The sequence below is a fragment of the Pogona vitticeps genome, chromosome 3 (assembly GCF_051106095.1).
Source record: "Pogona vitticeps strain Pit_001003342236 chromosome 3, PviZW2.1, whole genome shotgun sequence".
NCBI lineage: Eukaryota > Metazoa > Chordata > Lepidosauria > Squamata > Agamidae > Pogona > Pogona vitticeps.
In genome coordinates, this window is record NC_135785.1 from 245,463,518 (window position 1) to 245,478,814 (window position 15,297).

The window sequence follows — 15,297 nt, forward strand, 5'->3', positions numbered from 1 at the left end:
GTGAGTGATGAATGTCATTGGTTGAGACAAGGTAGCAGCCTTGCAGATTTCTATTGAGGGGAATGCCCTGTAGGACAGCTGTGCGAGCAGCCATAGCCACTTATCAATTCCAGGCTTATCCTGGAATTGATAAGTCATCTTAATCATAGCTACTCCCCATTCAGCAAGCTGTCGTGATAAGACAGGTTGCCTTTGCCTTGGTAGTAGACACACAGTCTGGACATGGTCCAAACAGGCCATGTTCAGGAGGCACAGAAAACAAGTGCCCTGCAAACATCAAGCAAGTGCAGAGTTTGCTTCAGAGGTAAAGTAGGAAAGGCATGAAAAGCAAGTAATACCACGGGTTGGCTGAGATGTAATTGGAGACAACATTGGGCAAGAAGGTGAGGCCAGAATGAAGAATAACCAAGTCTGGGTGAAACCTGGTAAGTAAAGGATTGTGTCTTAAAGTCCACTAGCTCCAGGTGCTGATGGGACTGTGACATGGAAGGTCATATTGAAGGCAAAAAAACCAAAAATCAATAGTAGCCAATGGTTTGAAGGGAGATCAAGTGAGGACTGTCAGGACCAGTGAGAGGGACCACAGAGGAGTCAGCATGTATCTGGAAGGCTGTTTTGTAGGCCTCTTAAGTGTTGTTTGAAAGTGGGAAGGCAGGATAGTTTGGAGGAAGGACTGCCATCAAGCTAGCCGCCTAGAGTGGTCATTTTGAACAGATAGGCGGGGTATAAATAAATAAAATAAAATAAATAAATAAAATTGTGGGCAACTACCTCTGAGGAATATACCTTGTGAGAGTCCTGACTGTTTTAAGTGGAGAATGAACTGACACACAGCCTGCAGGTTGGTCAGGAGGGAAGAGAGACTACGCTCTGCTATAAAGGTAAGGAATTCGAGTCGATGCCTAGGGCTCTGCTGAGGCTGGAGCCTGTACAGGTTCCTGGGTTTCTTTCTGGATTGGGTCCATTTGTATTTGGCCAAGTCCTTCGGTACCACTTGCCGAACATAATCTCAAGTCTAGGTGGGATCTCTCAGTATCAACTCATTCAAGTCCTTCAATAACAATAGGATCGCATCACCACAGATTGCAGCTGCCATCAGTAAGTCTTTTGATTGAGTTTTGCAAATGGGGGTCAAAGTTATTGTTGGTTGCTGGGACGCCAAGTTAGCAGCCAGAACAGTTTGTTCCCAGAGGAAGAGTTTTAGTTTTGAGACTCTGTTCCAGAGGCCTATTTTGGTGAGTCCTCAGTAAATGGGGCATTGAGTGACTTTATGGCTCTCTCCCAAGTAGCAGAGACACCTATTGTGGTCGTCAGCATGGAAGATCTTCCTGCAAGCAGCACATTTCTTAGAGAGGCTCACTGGGACCATAAAAGGTTGGAGGGAGAGAGAGGAGTAGAGAATAAACAAAATCCTCTTTTGGAGGGGTGAGTGGGAGGTAGAATAGATGAAGAACAAACAGGGAGATTGAGAAGAAAACTATTTACATGAGGTAGGTGCCAGCTTGCTTTCATCCAAGAAGGTCCTGGGTGTTGCTGTCACAGTGGAAAGAAAAGAACTTAGGAGGCAGCCATGGAGTGTACCAATACAAGCATGTGGGACAGGGTGGAACCACAGGGCAGAGTTTTTGACTCTACAAGCTTCTGAAGAGGGCCATACAAAGATGCTCTGACCCCCATGTGTAATTCATGGAGAGCATAGACAGCAGCAACAGGTTTCATGTTTCTCCCATCACATTAGAAATACAAATGTAAAATATAAGCTAATACAATTGCTGCTAAAAGATGTATGATTTGAATGCTCAGTTACTTACCTAGGACTGTATCAGTTGAATTCACAGCAGTTTTTGAAAGTTGCAAAAGGCACACCATCAACTTCACTATTACACAATCCTTTGGGTTGTCTACAATTTGAAAGAAAAAGCATTAAGAGAAACATCAAGGGTTCCTATTAGACTTGCTTAATTACATTTCCAAAGCCAACCAGAATCCCATTTCTAAATTACACTTGTGTAAGGAAAATCACTTAAGTTTTGGAAACAAATTGCCACTTATTAATGAGGTGCTGGTTGCGTTCTTGGATGCATGCCTGATCAGGCACTAACCAGAATGCAACCAGCATCTTAGTTAATGAGCATCAGTTTGTCACCAAGAACTGTATGAGTTATTTTGGTCATGTAAGTATAAATCAGTGGAAAGTATAAATCAGTGGAATCAGGAGGGCCTGGCGTGCTCTGGTCCATAGGGTCACAAAGAGTCGGACACGACAACAACAAAATTACAACTCATCTTACTTTCTCTGTTAGAATGCTGCTGATCATCATTTTTCTACTGGACTGGCATATATTTTAACTACTGTTTGAATGATCCTTATGTACACCTCCTGGGACCAGAATTTAATGGAAAAACAGAATGAATGGATACATAACACATTTAGTTTTATTTTATTTTTTATTTTATTTATTTATTGTCATTGTAAGTATATACAGAGTATACCCATACAATGAAATTCACAGACACCCAGAGACCAGACATATGCACACACATAAAATTCCCCAAACACTCCCCACCCACTAAAAAATCCCCCAAACACTTCCCACCCACTAAAAGTCCCCACTAAAAATACAAACATCTACACCGCAGGCCAAGTAACACAGTCCAACTAACTATTCACTACTGGTGGTTAATACACTACTTAATAATGGCAGCAAGACTTGCAAACTATAGAGAAAAAATGTTCAGAACATTATTTTCATACTTTTGTAGAAAGAAAAAATGGATAAATAGGAATTGTAGAGATAACATAAATTATAAGGAATTATATTTGGCTCTTACAGCTACATAGACTACGAATTAGTACAGAGTACAGAGTGTAAATAATATAGGTTAGTTTTTAGAAATGTGATCAGAAATAATGATAAAAATTAAGTTATTTTACCACATCCACTGTAAAAAAAATTCTGTTTTGTAAAAATATTAACAAGTGTTCAGAAATAACGATTATGCATTTATAATATACTGGAATACAGAAATCCTGTGAAACAGAAACAGTTTATGAATGGATAATAAAATCTTGATAATTAGAACCTGACACACAGAAACAATTTTTTAAAAAAAGTTTTAAATTCTCACTCTGCAATTCTTTCATAAGGTACTTGATTTGTTCTTTATGATCTTCAAGTTGTTTGCGCAAATCATTCAAACCTTCAACTCTCGTTAATGGTAGTGAATCGGAGTTATTTATAGATAGGAAATGGTTAATTTCCTGCAAGATTAAAATTCATTTTATAGTAAGTATATAATTTACACCTTTTCTCCTATGAAATCTTAAAATTACATGTTGCTATAGCATTTACTCGAAGAGTCGGACACAACAACAACAACAACAAATAGCATTTATTGTAAACCAGCCATTCTTGACTTTTTTTGGAGCCTTTGTCATAAACACAGTATGAAAGAATATAGGCTGAATGAAGATTATATAAATTGAACAGGGTGGTGTGTGAAGAATTGTTTCCAGTTTGTGGTCCTCTTCAAATGTGTCAGGATTCCTCATAGGAATATGGCCCCCATTGAGAATGGCTGTTAAAAACTGATGTTTATACAGTATTCATTATATACTGTACAAACATTTACAGACTATGAATCACTAAGTGAGACACAGACTGACCCCTTATATTGTGTGGCTAAATCCATTTTATTCAAAATCAGTAACAGATGCATCTATAACAGAATGTGTCTGCCTGCCTTTAGCACAGTTGTAGGACTGTAAACCCCAGACACCTGAAGCTCAAGATTGATACAAAGTGGCCCCTATGAATAACTTTTTGGCTGTTATCTTGTTTTTTAAAATTAATTAATGCTAGTTAATTGAGATTGGCATGTAGCTAACAGTACAAATTTGAGCCACTAAATGGTACTAGTTGCTATTTCCTAAGAGGAAATTGGCCCCAAAATTACAGGCAACTCCATTCGATGCTGTCCTATGTAAGACCCCTGAACCTTTCTCAACACTTGATCACTGAGTGAGGGAAGAGAGAATCTATTAAGTAGAAAGGAGAAAACTTAGCATGGGAAATGCTGAATTACTATTTGAATGGAGACCACGAAGAAGGCAGAGAGAGAAGAAAATACCAGTGTGGGACTAAAGGGTAGTTGATCTATGCTAAGCTGATACAGGGTGTTTGAATCTGGAGTGAAGAGCAGAAAAACACCAGCAAGGAAGAAGAAGGGTCCGTGGAAGAAAAGAGACACTACTGTATTTTTTCATGTATAAGATACCCCCATGTACAGGACCCCCCCTTTTCTAACCCAAAATTAAGAAATCTTAACTTAGCTTCGAGAATTCAGCCTCTGGACTCAGAATGCTCAGACATTACAAGTCCCTCTTGCATCTGAGCCTACAGGCTCCACCTCCAATGAGGTGTGTTCCAATTGGTTTGTTCAGCATCAGCTGACGTCAGTTCCATAAGGCTTGTGATTGGAGGAAGCTGAATCTCCTGACTGTATATCGAAGGGGCAGAGGAACCAGAGACCAAATTGCTAACATGCCCTGGATGATGGAGAAAGCCAGAGTGCCTGACCACTTATCTATCCCCTGAGAAATCTATATGTGGGATAAGAAGCAACATTTACAACTGGATATGGAACAACTGTTTGGTTCAAAATTGGGAAAGGAGTACGACAAGGCTGTACATTGTCTCCTTGCTTATTTAACTTATATGCAGAGTACATCATGCTAAAGGCTGGACTGGATGAATCCCAAGCCAGAATTAAGATTGCCGGAAGAAATATCAACAGCCTCAGATATGCAGATGATACCACTCTGATGGCAGAAAGTGAGGCGGAATTAAAGAACCTCTTAATGAGGATGAAAGAGGAGAGTGCAAAAAACGGTTTGAAGCTCAACATAAAAAAAAAACTAAGATCATGACCACTGGTCCCATCACCTCCTGGCAAATAGAAGAGGAAGATATGGAGTCAGTGATAGATTTTACTTTCTTTTGCTCCATGATCACTGCAGACAGTGACAGCAGCCACAAAATCAAAAGACGCCTGCTTCTTGGGAGGAAAGTGATGACAAACCTAGACAGCATCTTAAAAAGCAGAGACATCACCTTGCCGACAAAGGTCTGCATAGTCAAAGCTATGGCTTTTCCAGTAGTGATGTATGGAAGTGAGAGCTGGACCATAAAGAAGGCTGACCGCCAAAGAACTGATGCTTTTGAATTGTGGTGCTGGAGGAGACTCTTGAGAGTTCCTCGGACTGCAAGGAGAACAAACTTATCCATTCTGAAGGAAAAATCACCCCTGAGTGCTCACTGGAAGGACAGATCCTGAAGCTGAGGCTCCAATACTTTGGCCATCTCATAAGAAGAGAAGACTTCCTGGAATAGACCCTGATGTTGGGAAAGTGTGAAGGCAAGAGAAGGGGATGACAGAGGATGAGATGGTTGGACAGTGTCATTGAAGCGACCAACATGAATTTGACCCAACTCTGGAAGGCAGTGGAAGACAGGAGGACCTGGCGTGCTCTAGTCCATGGGGTCACGAAGAGTCAGACACTACTTAATGACTAAACAACAACAAAGTCTCCTGACTGTAGGAAGCTAAGCCTTGTGACGGAAGGAATCCTGTTTACAGAGGCAAGGTACAGGCCATTTTGTTCTCTCCTCAGCTTACTTCCATGTATAAGACACCCCTCAATTTTTAGTGTAATGATTTTAGGAAAAAGTAGCGTCTTATACACAAAAAATACGGTGTTTTGGGAGGACCTTAGAGATTTCTAATGCAGGTGAAGCTAGTAGATGCTGAACATCTTGCCAGACATAGAAAAAAGACCATCATGAAAGTGTGTGGGAGGAAGGTGGAGATGAACAACTGTACCCCAGGAGAGGAGTAGGCTACCAGTTCTTTAACTCATGAAAAACAAAGAAAATCCTTACTGAGTCTGAGGGTTGTAGTTTTGATCAAAATTATTCTAACTTGTTTATTACGATTTCACTGGTCAATTGTGTATATTACCTCCAAAAGAGAAAATTCTCCTTTACTGTATTTTATTTTTTGCTGAGCGGCACGTAATTCTTGAAAAGCAGGATGGTCAGGAAAGGGATCTAGATATTTGACTGCTTCGTACAGATTTTCATTGTCCTTGTTCTCTATCACCAGATATCTCAACAAATTCAGGACCTTAAAAAAGAAAAAGAATAGATCAATGATTTAAAGAAAGTTCATCACGGATACTGTAAGAGGTAAACACTTCAGCATGTGATACTTGGTTTCAAAAAGGCAACAGTACCATTCCAAATTATTCAAATTATATTCCATTTTTCAACGATACATGTATTGCATTTGAAATGGATATCCATAATGCAAGAGACAACTTGTAAGGGCGCACACACCAATAGAAACTTTCCTTTTAGCAGCTATTGGTACACAGACCCTGTGTATGATCTTAGCAAAAGACTCATCTTTTTCTTGTGGTTCACACCTGTTTATGAACAAACCATTTGCTTCATTTTATAGTTTTTATTATACTCTTTTATTTTGGATTTTGCATCAATCTGGCCTCCAAAGCTTCAGTTTAAACTTTAACTTGGTTTTGCAATTCCATTCACCATACTGATTGTTCTCATATCCCACGGGTTTCATAACATCCAAAATTCCTCTTCATTTTGGAGAAAAATTTGTAAAAGATGTATCATTCTCACAATTGGGTTGGGGTGAGTAGGTTAAATCTTGGGTTTTCAATGTGACAGAAACCAGGGTCAGAACACTGAACTCCTCCTCAGTATTGGAAGGGAACATGATTTTGTCCCTGGTCTTTCAGAGATGTAACTCAGGGGCAAGAACGATAAGCCATTTCATAGTGGAAAAATAGTTGTGACAGTAAATTTGGGGTTGCTTATAAAAGCAGTCCAAAATCTGTGGTTCCCTCTGATATCCAAGGTGAAATCATTAAATAAAGCCCCTACATGTATAGAGACAATGAGCTCCAAAGAAACATGCAAATGGTTCCAAGTAATAGGACTTCAATGCTACAGGTACACAGCTGTCCGTAAAGAACATGCGGAACTATTTCAAAATACAATGAATTCTCAAAAGATGTTTGTAATGTTGTGTGGAGCTGTTCAGAGGGTAAACAATTAAGCCAATCTTCCTAATTAAATGCTACTCTATATCTTATTTGGCTGCTATATAATTTTTAAGTGATATTGTTAGCTGCTGCAACTCAAAATAATGGGTATTTTAAATCTTGTCCCCAATTTGGAAATTCAGAAATGTCAGGCAAGTGCATCTTATGAACAACTTACTTCTTCTTGGGCTTCAGGTTGCTCTCCAACAATCGGTGTTAGCGTACCCACAATAACATGGAGGTGACTTCCTAATGCGTCTTGACAATGTGTGACTGCTGTGCGGCAGACATGATTCAGAAGGTCAATACACAACAAAAAGCTTCGCAAAGATACTTCTTTGAGTGGTAGAGGCCTGAAATAAACAAAGGGAAAATTAACTAAAAGCACACTAGTGTGGACCCGGAGTCAGGTTCACTTAAAGTTTGAGGGACCCTGGATGCACACTTTAATTACAAGTGTTTATTAGGATATGAAGAATAAGTAGGAGAACAGTGTTGCTTCCATTCAGTGGAAAATAGTTTGTTCTAGTTGCAGCTCAAGGATAGGGTTAAATGCCTTGTATTTCCAGGTTGCTGTTCTTATCTGCCAACAAATCACTTCCTACTTATGGTGATTCCATAAATTATTAACCTCCAGAAAAGTCCTATCATTAAAAGCCTTGCTTAGCACTTCCAAACTATAGATTGTGGCTTCCGTTATTAAATCAGTTCACCTTATTTTAGATTATCCCTTTCTCCTATTAGCTTTTTCTGACATTGTTCCTGTGAGTCTTGCTTTCCCATGATACATTCAAAGTACAATAACCATAGATTAGTCAGCTTAGCATCTGAGTTCAGGTTTGATTTCATCTACAATACTCATTTGTCTTTTCTGGCAATCCAGAAAGAATGCAGACCAGAACGCTATCTTCCAGTTTCCAAACCCTTTCCTTGGGATAGGCAATCTGAAGAAGAAAGGCTACACCAGAGCAAAAGCTCTATGAACATGCTGTGTGTATGTTTTCCAAAAGAGGTCACTTTGCTTTTCGAAATTTTTAAAAATGGAGGGCTTAAAGTTAGCGAAGATTATTACTCGAAACTAAGTTCAAAATCATCCATATTATGTAACAGAAAGATAAGGATAAAAATCAAACTCAACTGAAGTGCAGTATTGGAAGAGAGTCTTACAGATACCACAGCCAGCCAGTAGGAAGAGAGGAAGACCTAACATAAGACAGATTGTTTCCGTAAGGGAAGCCACAGCTAATACTTTGCAAGACCTGAAAATAACTTACTGGGAAAGACAATATAGCTAGGAGCAAGGGTTGGGCAGTAGATACACAAAATTATCTACCATGATGAGATGCTGTTGATTTGCAAGATCTGAGCACAGCTTTTAGTGATGAGACATTCTAGAGGTCATTAACTCATGCACATTAGGAGTGGCTTGATGGCACATAAAATACAGTATTAGAAATTTTCTTTCTTGATTACCAACAACTGTATAGCGATAATAACAAAGCCAGACAAATTCTAGCCAACAAGAAGTCTAGATGAATTTACTGGCTAACAACTGAGAATTTGTTCCTACCGTGATTCTTGGTCTATATATAAACAAGTCAACTACTGAGAAAAGCAAAACTGAATAGCATGAAGAGTCTTCTTAAAATCATTCTTCCTATCTCTCCAGGAAGAGAGGGAAGGGTTTGTGTATATTGAGGCAACGCTTTGATCAAGTTTACGCTTGTAACAACACTAAATCCTGACTTAATATTACACCCTTAGGCATGGCAAAGCAGAAAGCTTTAATATAGATGAAATGAATGGCTAGAAGGCAGTTCTAAATCCCAGATCTAATGCAAATGTCTAAAATAATATGGAATGAAATATAGGAATATGAAATAGCATATAACATTTCTACTTACCTATCGTTGATGTGGTGGATCATAGTATATATTACATCCCGAAGTACAAAAGCCCATGCTCCTCCTAAGCCATCTGTTATTTCTTTCAGCAATAAATTTACAAAGAAGTGATATATCATAAGAATTCTATGTTTTTTGTAAATATTACTTGTTCCAGATGCTTGTCTACATATGGCCAGTAAGATTTTCTGGAATGACTCCTTTGAGGGGAAAAAAATTAAAACACTGAGCAGTTATTTCACAAACTTCCTTTAAAAAACTGGTTAATCTCTCTTTTTAAACATTTCAAGATTCTATGACAGTTCTGAAACTCTCATTTTCTACACTGCTCTGTTATATTTAGATGAAGAACAGTTTGAAAATCTTTAATAAACAGATAAGGAATAAAAAAAATACGTTGAAATTATATTATAGGTCCGAATTGCACATGATGACATACATTTACTGGTTGTTCTTGGTATTATTTATTTTAGTTCCATTATGCTTTTCCCCCAGGAACGGGATGTAAGATATAGTATCATCCAAAATCTAAGTCTCTCCATCACATTTGGACCTCACAATGTGCATTTCCTTTGCATTCTACATTTTTTCAACAGGATAAGATGAGTAGATGCACTCTCTTGTTATCTCAGGAGTAAATTATAGCAGGTATTACAGAAAGGGGAGGAAGAAACAGATTGGCATCTACAGATTTCAGCAGCTCCTATATGTATATTATCCTGTCTAATTCATCAAAACAGCAAACCAAAGGTAGTAGTTTTGCAAGTGTAAGATGGCTTGTAGCATTCCAAATAGCTTGAAATGAATTTCTGTACATCTTTGTTCTATTCTTTAAAAATAATCAGCAATCAGGCAGCTTTTAACGTTGGGAAAAATATGTAACAAAAGTAACAAATTAAGATAGATAAGTCTTGTGTTTTTTTCCTGACTGTTATAATTATGGAAAATCATTCCAGACCTAATTATTTAGAGACATTGATATTCTACAAATAAGGAAAGCATCCATTGTATTAAGATTTCAAACCATGCTCTAACCATTTTGAATGGCAAGTCTCTGATAACCCTGTGGCTCAAAGGGAACTTGTATGCAAGGCCAGCCAAATCAAGGACCTCCTTATTAATATTTTTTACAATGTCTTCTCACTCTTGAATTGGCCTTCTCAGCCACACTAGACGTTGTTCCAAGATCTCTATTCAGAGCATGTTACCATAGTCTCTCGAGACTGAAGGATGTCTACTGATGATTAATGCCTTAGTGGGCAAAATCCTGATGCATAAATTTACACTGGAATTACCCAGATTGGGCATCACAAATATTTAATTCATTCATTCTTTATTATATGGTCACAGACTCAAGCTAATATTAAATGTAAATAAATGCCAAACTCCCACCCCACCCCATTTTCATGTTTCAAGGTTCCTATGGCTCACTTTTCCCCTTGGGAAGCCTTTGGGATAGGAAAGGAGTCTTTCATAGTTAAAAAACATCCCTGCTGGATTACTGCCCTTGAGATTGGAATGGCAGTTGTTGCCTATCAAAAGCTTCTCCTCCACCTCTGTGTCCCGACGCTCCCAAAGTCTTTCCTTCAAGGCAAAAGGGAGCCCTAGAGAGCCTTGGAGCTTGAAAGGGTGTGTGGTACCCAGCCATATTTAAATGGATTGTTTATATACAGTGGTGCCTCGCTTAACGATTGCCTCGTTTAGCGATGAATTCGCATAACGATGTGTTTTTTTTAGAAAATAATATGCCCCGTATAACGATGTTTCCTATGGGCGATTTTCGCTTAGCGAAGTTTGGGACCATGCTTCACATAATGAATGCGATTTTAGGTCCCCTGCTTCACTTAACGATGCTTTTTTTTTCAATTAAAAAAGTGTCTTAGAAGGGTCAAAAACGGTTCTAAATGCTTGGATTCGTTAGAGGACCCCCTAAGTCATGTGCAAACCTGATTTGGCTTTGATCTGACTTTTATGGTTAATTTTTTTCGGCTCATAGGAACCAATGGACCTGTCAAAATCTGACAGCTCCATGCTTTCCTATGGGGGAGAAAACAATTCGCCATAAATTAACGGAAGTTCAGATCAAAGCCAAATCAGGTTTGCACACGACTTAGGGGGTCCTCTAATGAATCCAAGCATTTAGAACAGTTGCTGAGTCTTCATTAATTTTTTGTGAATTTTTTCTTCCCCCATAGGAAATAATGGAGCTGTCAGATTTTGACAGCTGTCAAAAGTTGGGGGGAAAAATTCACCCTAAATTAACGAAAAGTCAGATCTAAGCCAAATTACATTTGCACCCGTTTTAGAAGGTGCAGAAGCTATTCCAAGCATTTAAAACCATTTTTGCCCCTTGTATGACACATTTAAAATTGCAAAAATTGACTTCGCAAAGCCATTGAAATGTATTGAGTCAGCTTCAATACATTCCAATGGAGGAAACATTGTTTCGCTTAGCAATGTTTCCTATGGGTTTTTTCACTTAACGACGGCAATCCGTTCCAATTGGAACGGATTAACCGGTTTCCAATGCATTCCTATGGGAAATGGTGTTTCGCATAGCGATGGTTTCACATAGCGATGTTTTTTTTGGAACGAATTAACATCGCTATGCGAGGCACCACTGTAGTTTGGTAAGTATGTGATGGGAGGGAGTAAGTGAGGAACATGTTGGTAGGAATGATTCTGGTTGGCTGGGAGTAAATCTAGATGAGGGGGATGATGCATCTTACGTCAGATCAGTCATGAGTCTCATACTGAGGAGAATCTGGTGTAGAGATGAGAAAAAAGACTGGTTTGGGGGTCTGAGAGAGAGATATGGAGTGGGGAGAAGTAATAGTGTAAAGCAGTGGTCCCCAACCTTGGGTCTCCAGATGTTCTTGGACTTCAGCTCCCAGAAATCCTGGCCAGGAGAGGTGATGGTGAAGGCTTCTGGGAGTTGTAGTCCAGGAACATCTGGAGGCCCAAAGTTGGGGGCCACTGGTGTAAAGGATGGAACTGAATAAATTTAATGCCTAGGAAAAAACATTATTTTTAACACTGTTATTTTAATACAACTTTATTTGTTCTATGAGTGGTGCTGAGTTCAATACCTATGGGCGAACTATGTGGAGGGTGTTATAAAGGCTTGAGTGAAAGGTTAGAGAGGAAGAAATGCTTAAAGGAAACATGTTTATTCCTGTGATGATTTAAAGAGCCTATTACCTCAAAAGTCAAGTGACAAGGCAAAGGGAGGTTGGACATCAATATCAGAGAGAAAGGATATGACAGAGGTATAGGAAGCTTTCCATTGGTTTAAATCAAATATTCTCTGAGATTGATCTGGGTTATGCTGGTGTACATTTACATCAACTGGATTTTGCCCCAAATCTGTCAATTCTGGCCAATGCAGTAAATTCTGCTCTTCTTACTGAGAAACTTTGATAGCAAGGGCTCTTACAACATTTTGCACTCATGACAAAGAAGATTCAAGAGGTGTTCGCAAAAAACCCTTCAGCATTTTGCAAAAAACCCTTTAACATATATTAAGCATCTTTGACTGTCAAAATTCATTTCTTAAATAAATGATATAGCCATGTTATTCTATGAAAGGAAAAACATCAAAAAGTCTTACAGCATCTTGTAATGAAGTGGACTACAGGCTATGAAAGATTGTGTCTGCATGTGTGCGCGCGTTTGTCAACTGCCATAAGCTTTTTTTAACTGCATATTATTCCTCACTTTTATATAAGAATGTAAGAAGAGCCCTGCTGGATCGTGCCAAAGGTCCATCTAGCCCAGCTTCCTGTATCTCGCAATGTCCCCACCAGATGCCTTTGGGAGCACACTGAGACAACTAGATACCTGTCTCCTGATACCCCTCCCCTGCATCTGGCATTTGGAGGTACCTTCCTCTTAAGCCTGGAGATTATACGTCCCCATCATGGCTTGTAACTGTAACGGGCTTTTCCTCCAGAAATCTGTCCAGCTGCCTTTTCAAGGCATCTAGGCCAGATGCCATCACCACATCCTGTGGCAAAGAGTTCCACAGACTAACAATACACTGGATAAAGAAATATTTTCTTTTATCTGTTCTCATTCTCCCAAAACTCAATTGGAGTGGATGTCCCCTGGTTCTGGTATTGCGTGAGAAGGAAAAGAGCTTACCTCTATCCACTTTATCCATCCCTTGCATAATTTTATATGTCTCAATCATGTCCCCCCTCAGGCGCCTTTTCTCTAGATTAAAGAGCCCCAAAGGCTGAAGACTTTCCTCAGAAGGGAGGTGCCCCAGCCCAGTCATCATTTTAGTCAAACTTTTCTGCACCTTTTCCAGTTCCACTATGTCTTTTTTGAGGTGCGGCGACCAGAACTGTGCGTAATACTCCAGGTGCGGCCTTACCCAGCACACCTTTGAAAACCATTTTCTTTTAAAATGGTTGAAGAAACATGCAATGTTGAACACAAATGTAATTTATAAAACAACAAGAAATCATCTTAAATGCTATTATATACTGAGGAGTGTTGCCACACTGTCACAAAGTAGAATATCAATTACTTACAGGGTTCTTGGAAAGAATTGCTATAAGTTCTTTTGACTTGGTTTTATAGCAACTGCCAATGTAATCCAATGTTGCTTTGATAACATATGATGGAAAATAAGGGGGATTTGGAGCAGGATCCAGATCTCTGAAAGGATAGAAAAGATTTCAAAGCTTTCAAAACGTCAATGAGCCCACATACCAAAATCTTCTGTAAACAGATAATCTAAGTAACATTAAGAGGGATAAGAGTGTTCCTTCAAGATTGATTCTCACAGTTGACATAAAGAGATCCAGTTACTGTGTACAAATGGGTATTCTGAGGAGTCTACATTTTAAACTCCTAAACAAGTATTTTTAAACAAAATATGACTCATCAATCTATACTTAAGACATCTGCTCATTCAGTACTGTTAACAGGTACAAAGCAAGTCTCCAAGGACTGTGTATATGTACATACTGTTGGACTACTGCTTTCATACACTGTAATGTGGATAAATATATTTCTATACACTGTAATTTAAGGAAAAAGAAGTGCAACATCACACATAACATGCAAATGCACATGGGAATGTCAATGCCCATATGCAAGTACAGCTTACAGCTTTTAGTTTACATTATGTACTATTATGTTTATAGGCAGTTGCATAAAATGTTAAATTGTTACTGGGACAACAGGTTCACATATAAACAAAGACAAACAAACTGTAAGACATAGTAAGTTAATAAAGAAGGATAAACTGTACCCAGTAAATCTCTTTAGATCTGATTTGGTCATGACATCACCTGTCTCATGTAAGGTCATCAACACTTCTATCACAATCTCTGGCAAGCTACCATGAAATAAATTGTCTATCAACTATAAAAAAGGAAAAGCACAAAGGTTGAGATGTTACATTCTAAGGAACTCAGTTCAAAAAGCAGAAAATTTGGTTACCTGTAAATCTGTCTTCTATTTGTTCACAATGCCATAGGTAATCATCTTATAAATGAGATTTGAGATCCATGAAAGCATCTACCTGAGCCGCAACCCTGAGCTTAGTTTCCCACCACAACTAACTTGGATTTAAAAAGATTTCTTGATCATTGATTTGAGAAGAATGGATGGGGAATTCCCAGAGTGCTTTGGAAGCTCTCCACCTCTTCCCTTAAAAAAAAGGTTCCAAAACAACTATTCCAATAGAAAAGGAGAAAATAAATTTAAAAAAAAAAAAAAAACCCAAAACAGAATAGGTGGGCCATGGCAAAAATAGTGAAAGATAATTCACTCATCTGAGGTGTAACAAATCAACAACCACAGTCAGAGAGGACCTATTAGAGTTCCAGCACACTCTGAAAAATCCTGCTATCAAAAGAAGCATCAACTAAATCATTAACAGTTCTTTTGCATCATACCACCAGTGTACTTTGATGACAAAGTGGACACCCAAAATCAGGGGTTAAATGCTGTTGGACTCAAGAGGCTAACCTAGCCTTATTATTTATTTTATTTATTTTATTTATTTTTATTTATTTATTTATTTTATTTATATCCCACCTATCTGGTCGGATCAGGACCACTCTAGGTGGCTAACAACATAAAATAATACAATAACTATATATATAAAACAATTTTTACATAACAATTTTTTACATTGCATTTGTCAAGTCACACACAAACCACCAACCTAGGCAGGCGTTCACACACCAACAGGCAGTTGCTAATTTTTCTTCCTTCTCTCTTTAACATGCAAGTTAAAGTATA

The 15,297-nt window shown here is 38.6% G+C and overlaps 1 protein-coding gene across 2 annotated transcripts in view; it reads right to left on the reverse strand.

The window, feature by feature from the left end:
- ATM (ATM serine/threonine kinase) overlaps nucleotides 1-15,297 on the reverse strand; it is a 75,646-nt gene that overhangs the window by 27,073 nt on the left and 33,276 nt on the right. For both annotated transcript variants that reach the window (XM_072993656.2, XM_020803139.3), the window contains 7 exons: nucleotides 14,300-14,412; nucleotides 13,575-13,701; nucleotides 9,037-9,236; nucleotides 7,311-7,485; nucleotides 6,022-6,186; nucleotides 3,130-3,262; nucleotides 1,812-1,901 (listed from right to left, as the gene is read on the reverse strand). In XM_072993656.2, coding sequence (XP_072849757.2) covers nucleotides 1,812-1,901; nucleotides 3,130-3,262; nucleotides 6,022-6,186; nucleotides 7,311-7,485; nucleotides 9,037-9,236; nucleotides 13,575-13,701; nucleotides 14,300-14,412 — 1,003 coding nt within the window. The remainder of the gene's footprint in view (nucleotides 1-1,811; nucleotides 1,902-3,129; nucleotides 3,263-6,021; nucleotides 6,187-7,310; nucleotides 7,486-9,036; nucleotides 9,237-13,574; nucleotides 13,702-14,299; nucleotides 14,413-15,297) is intronic.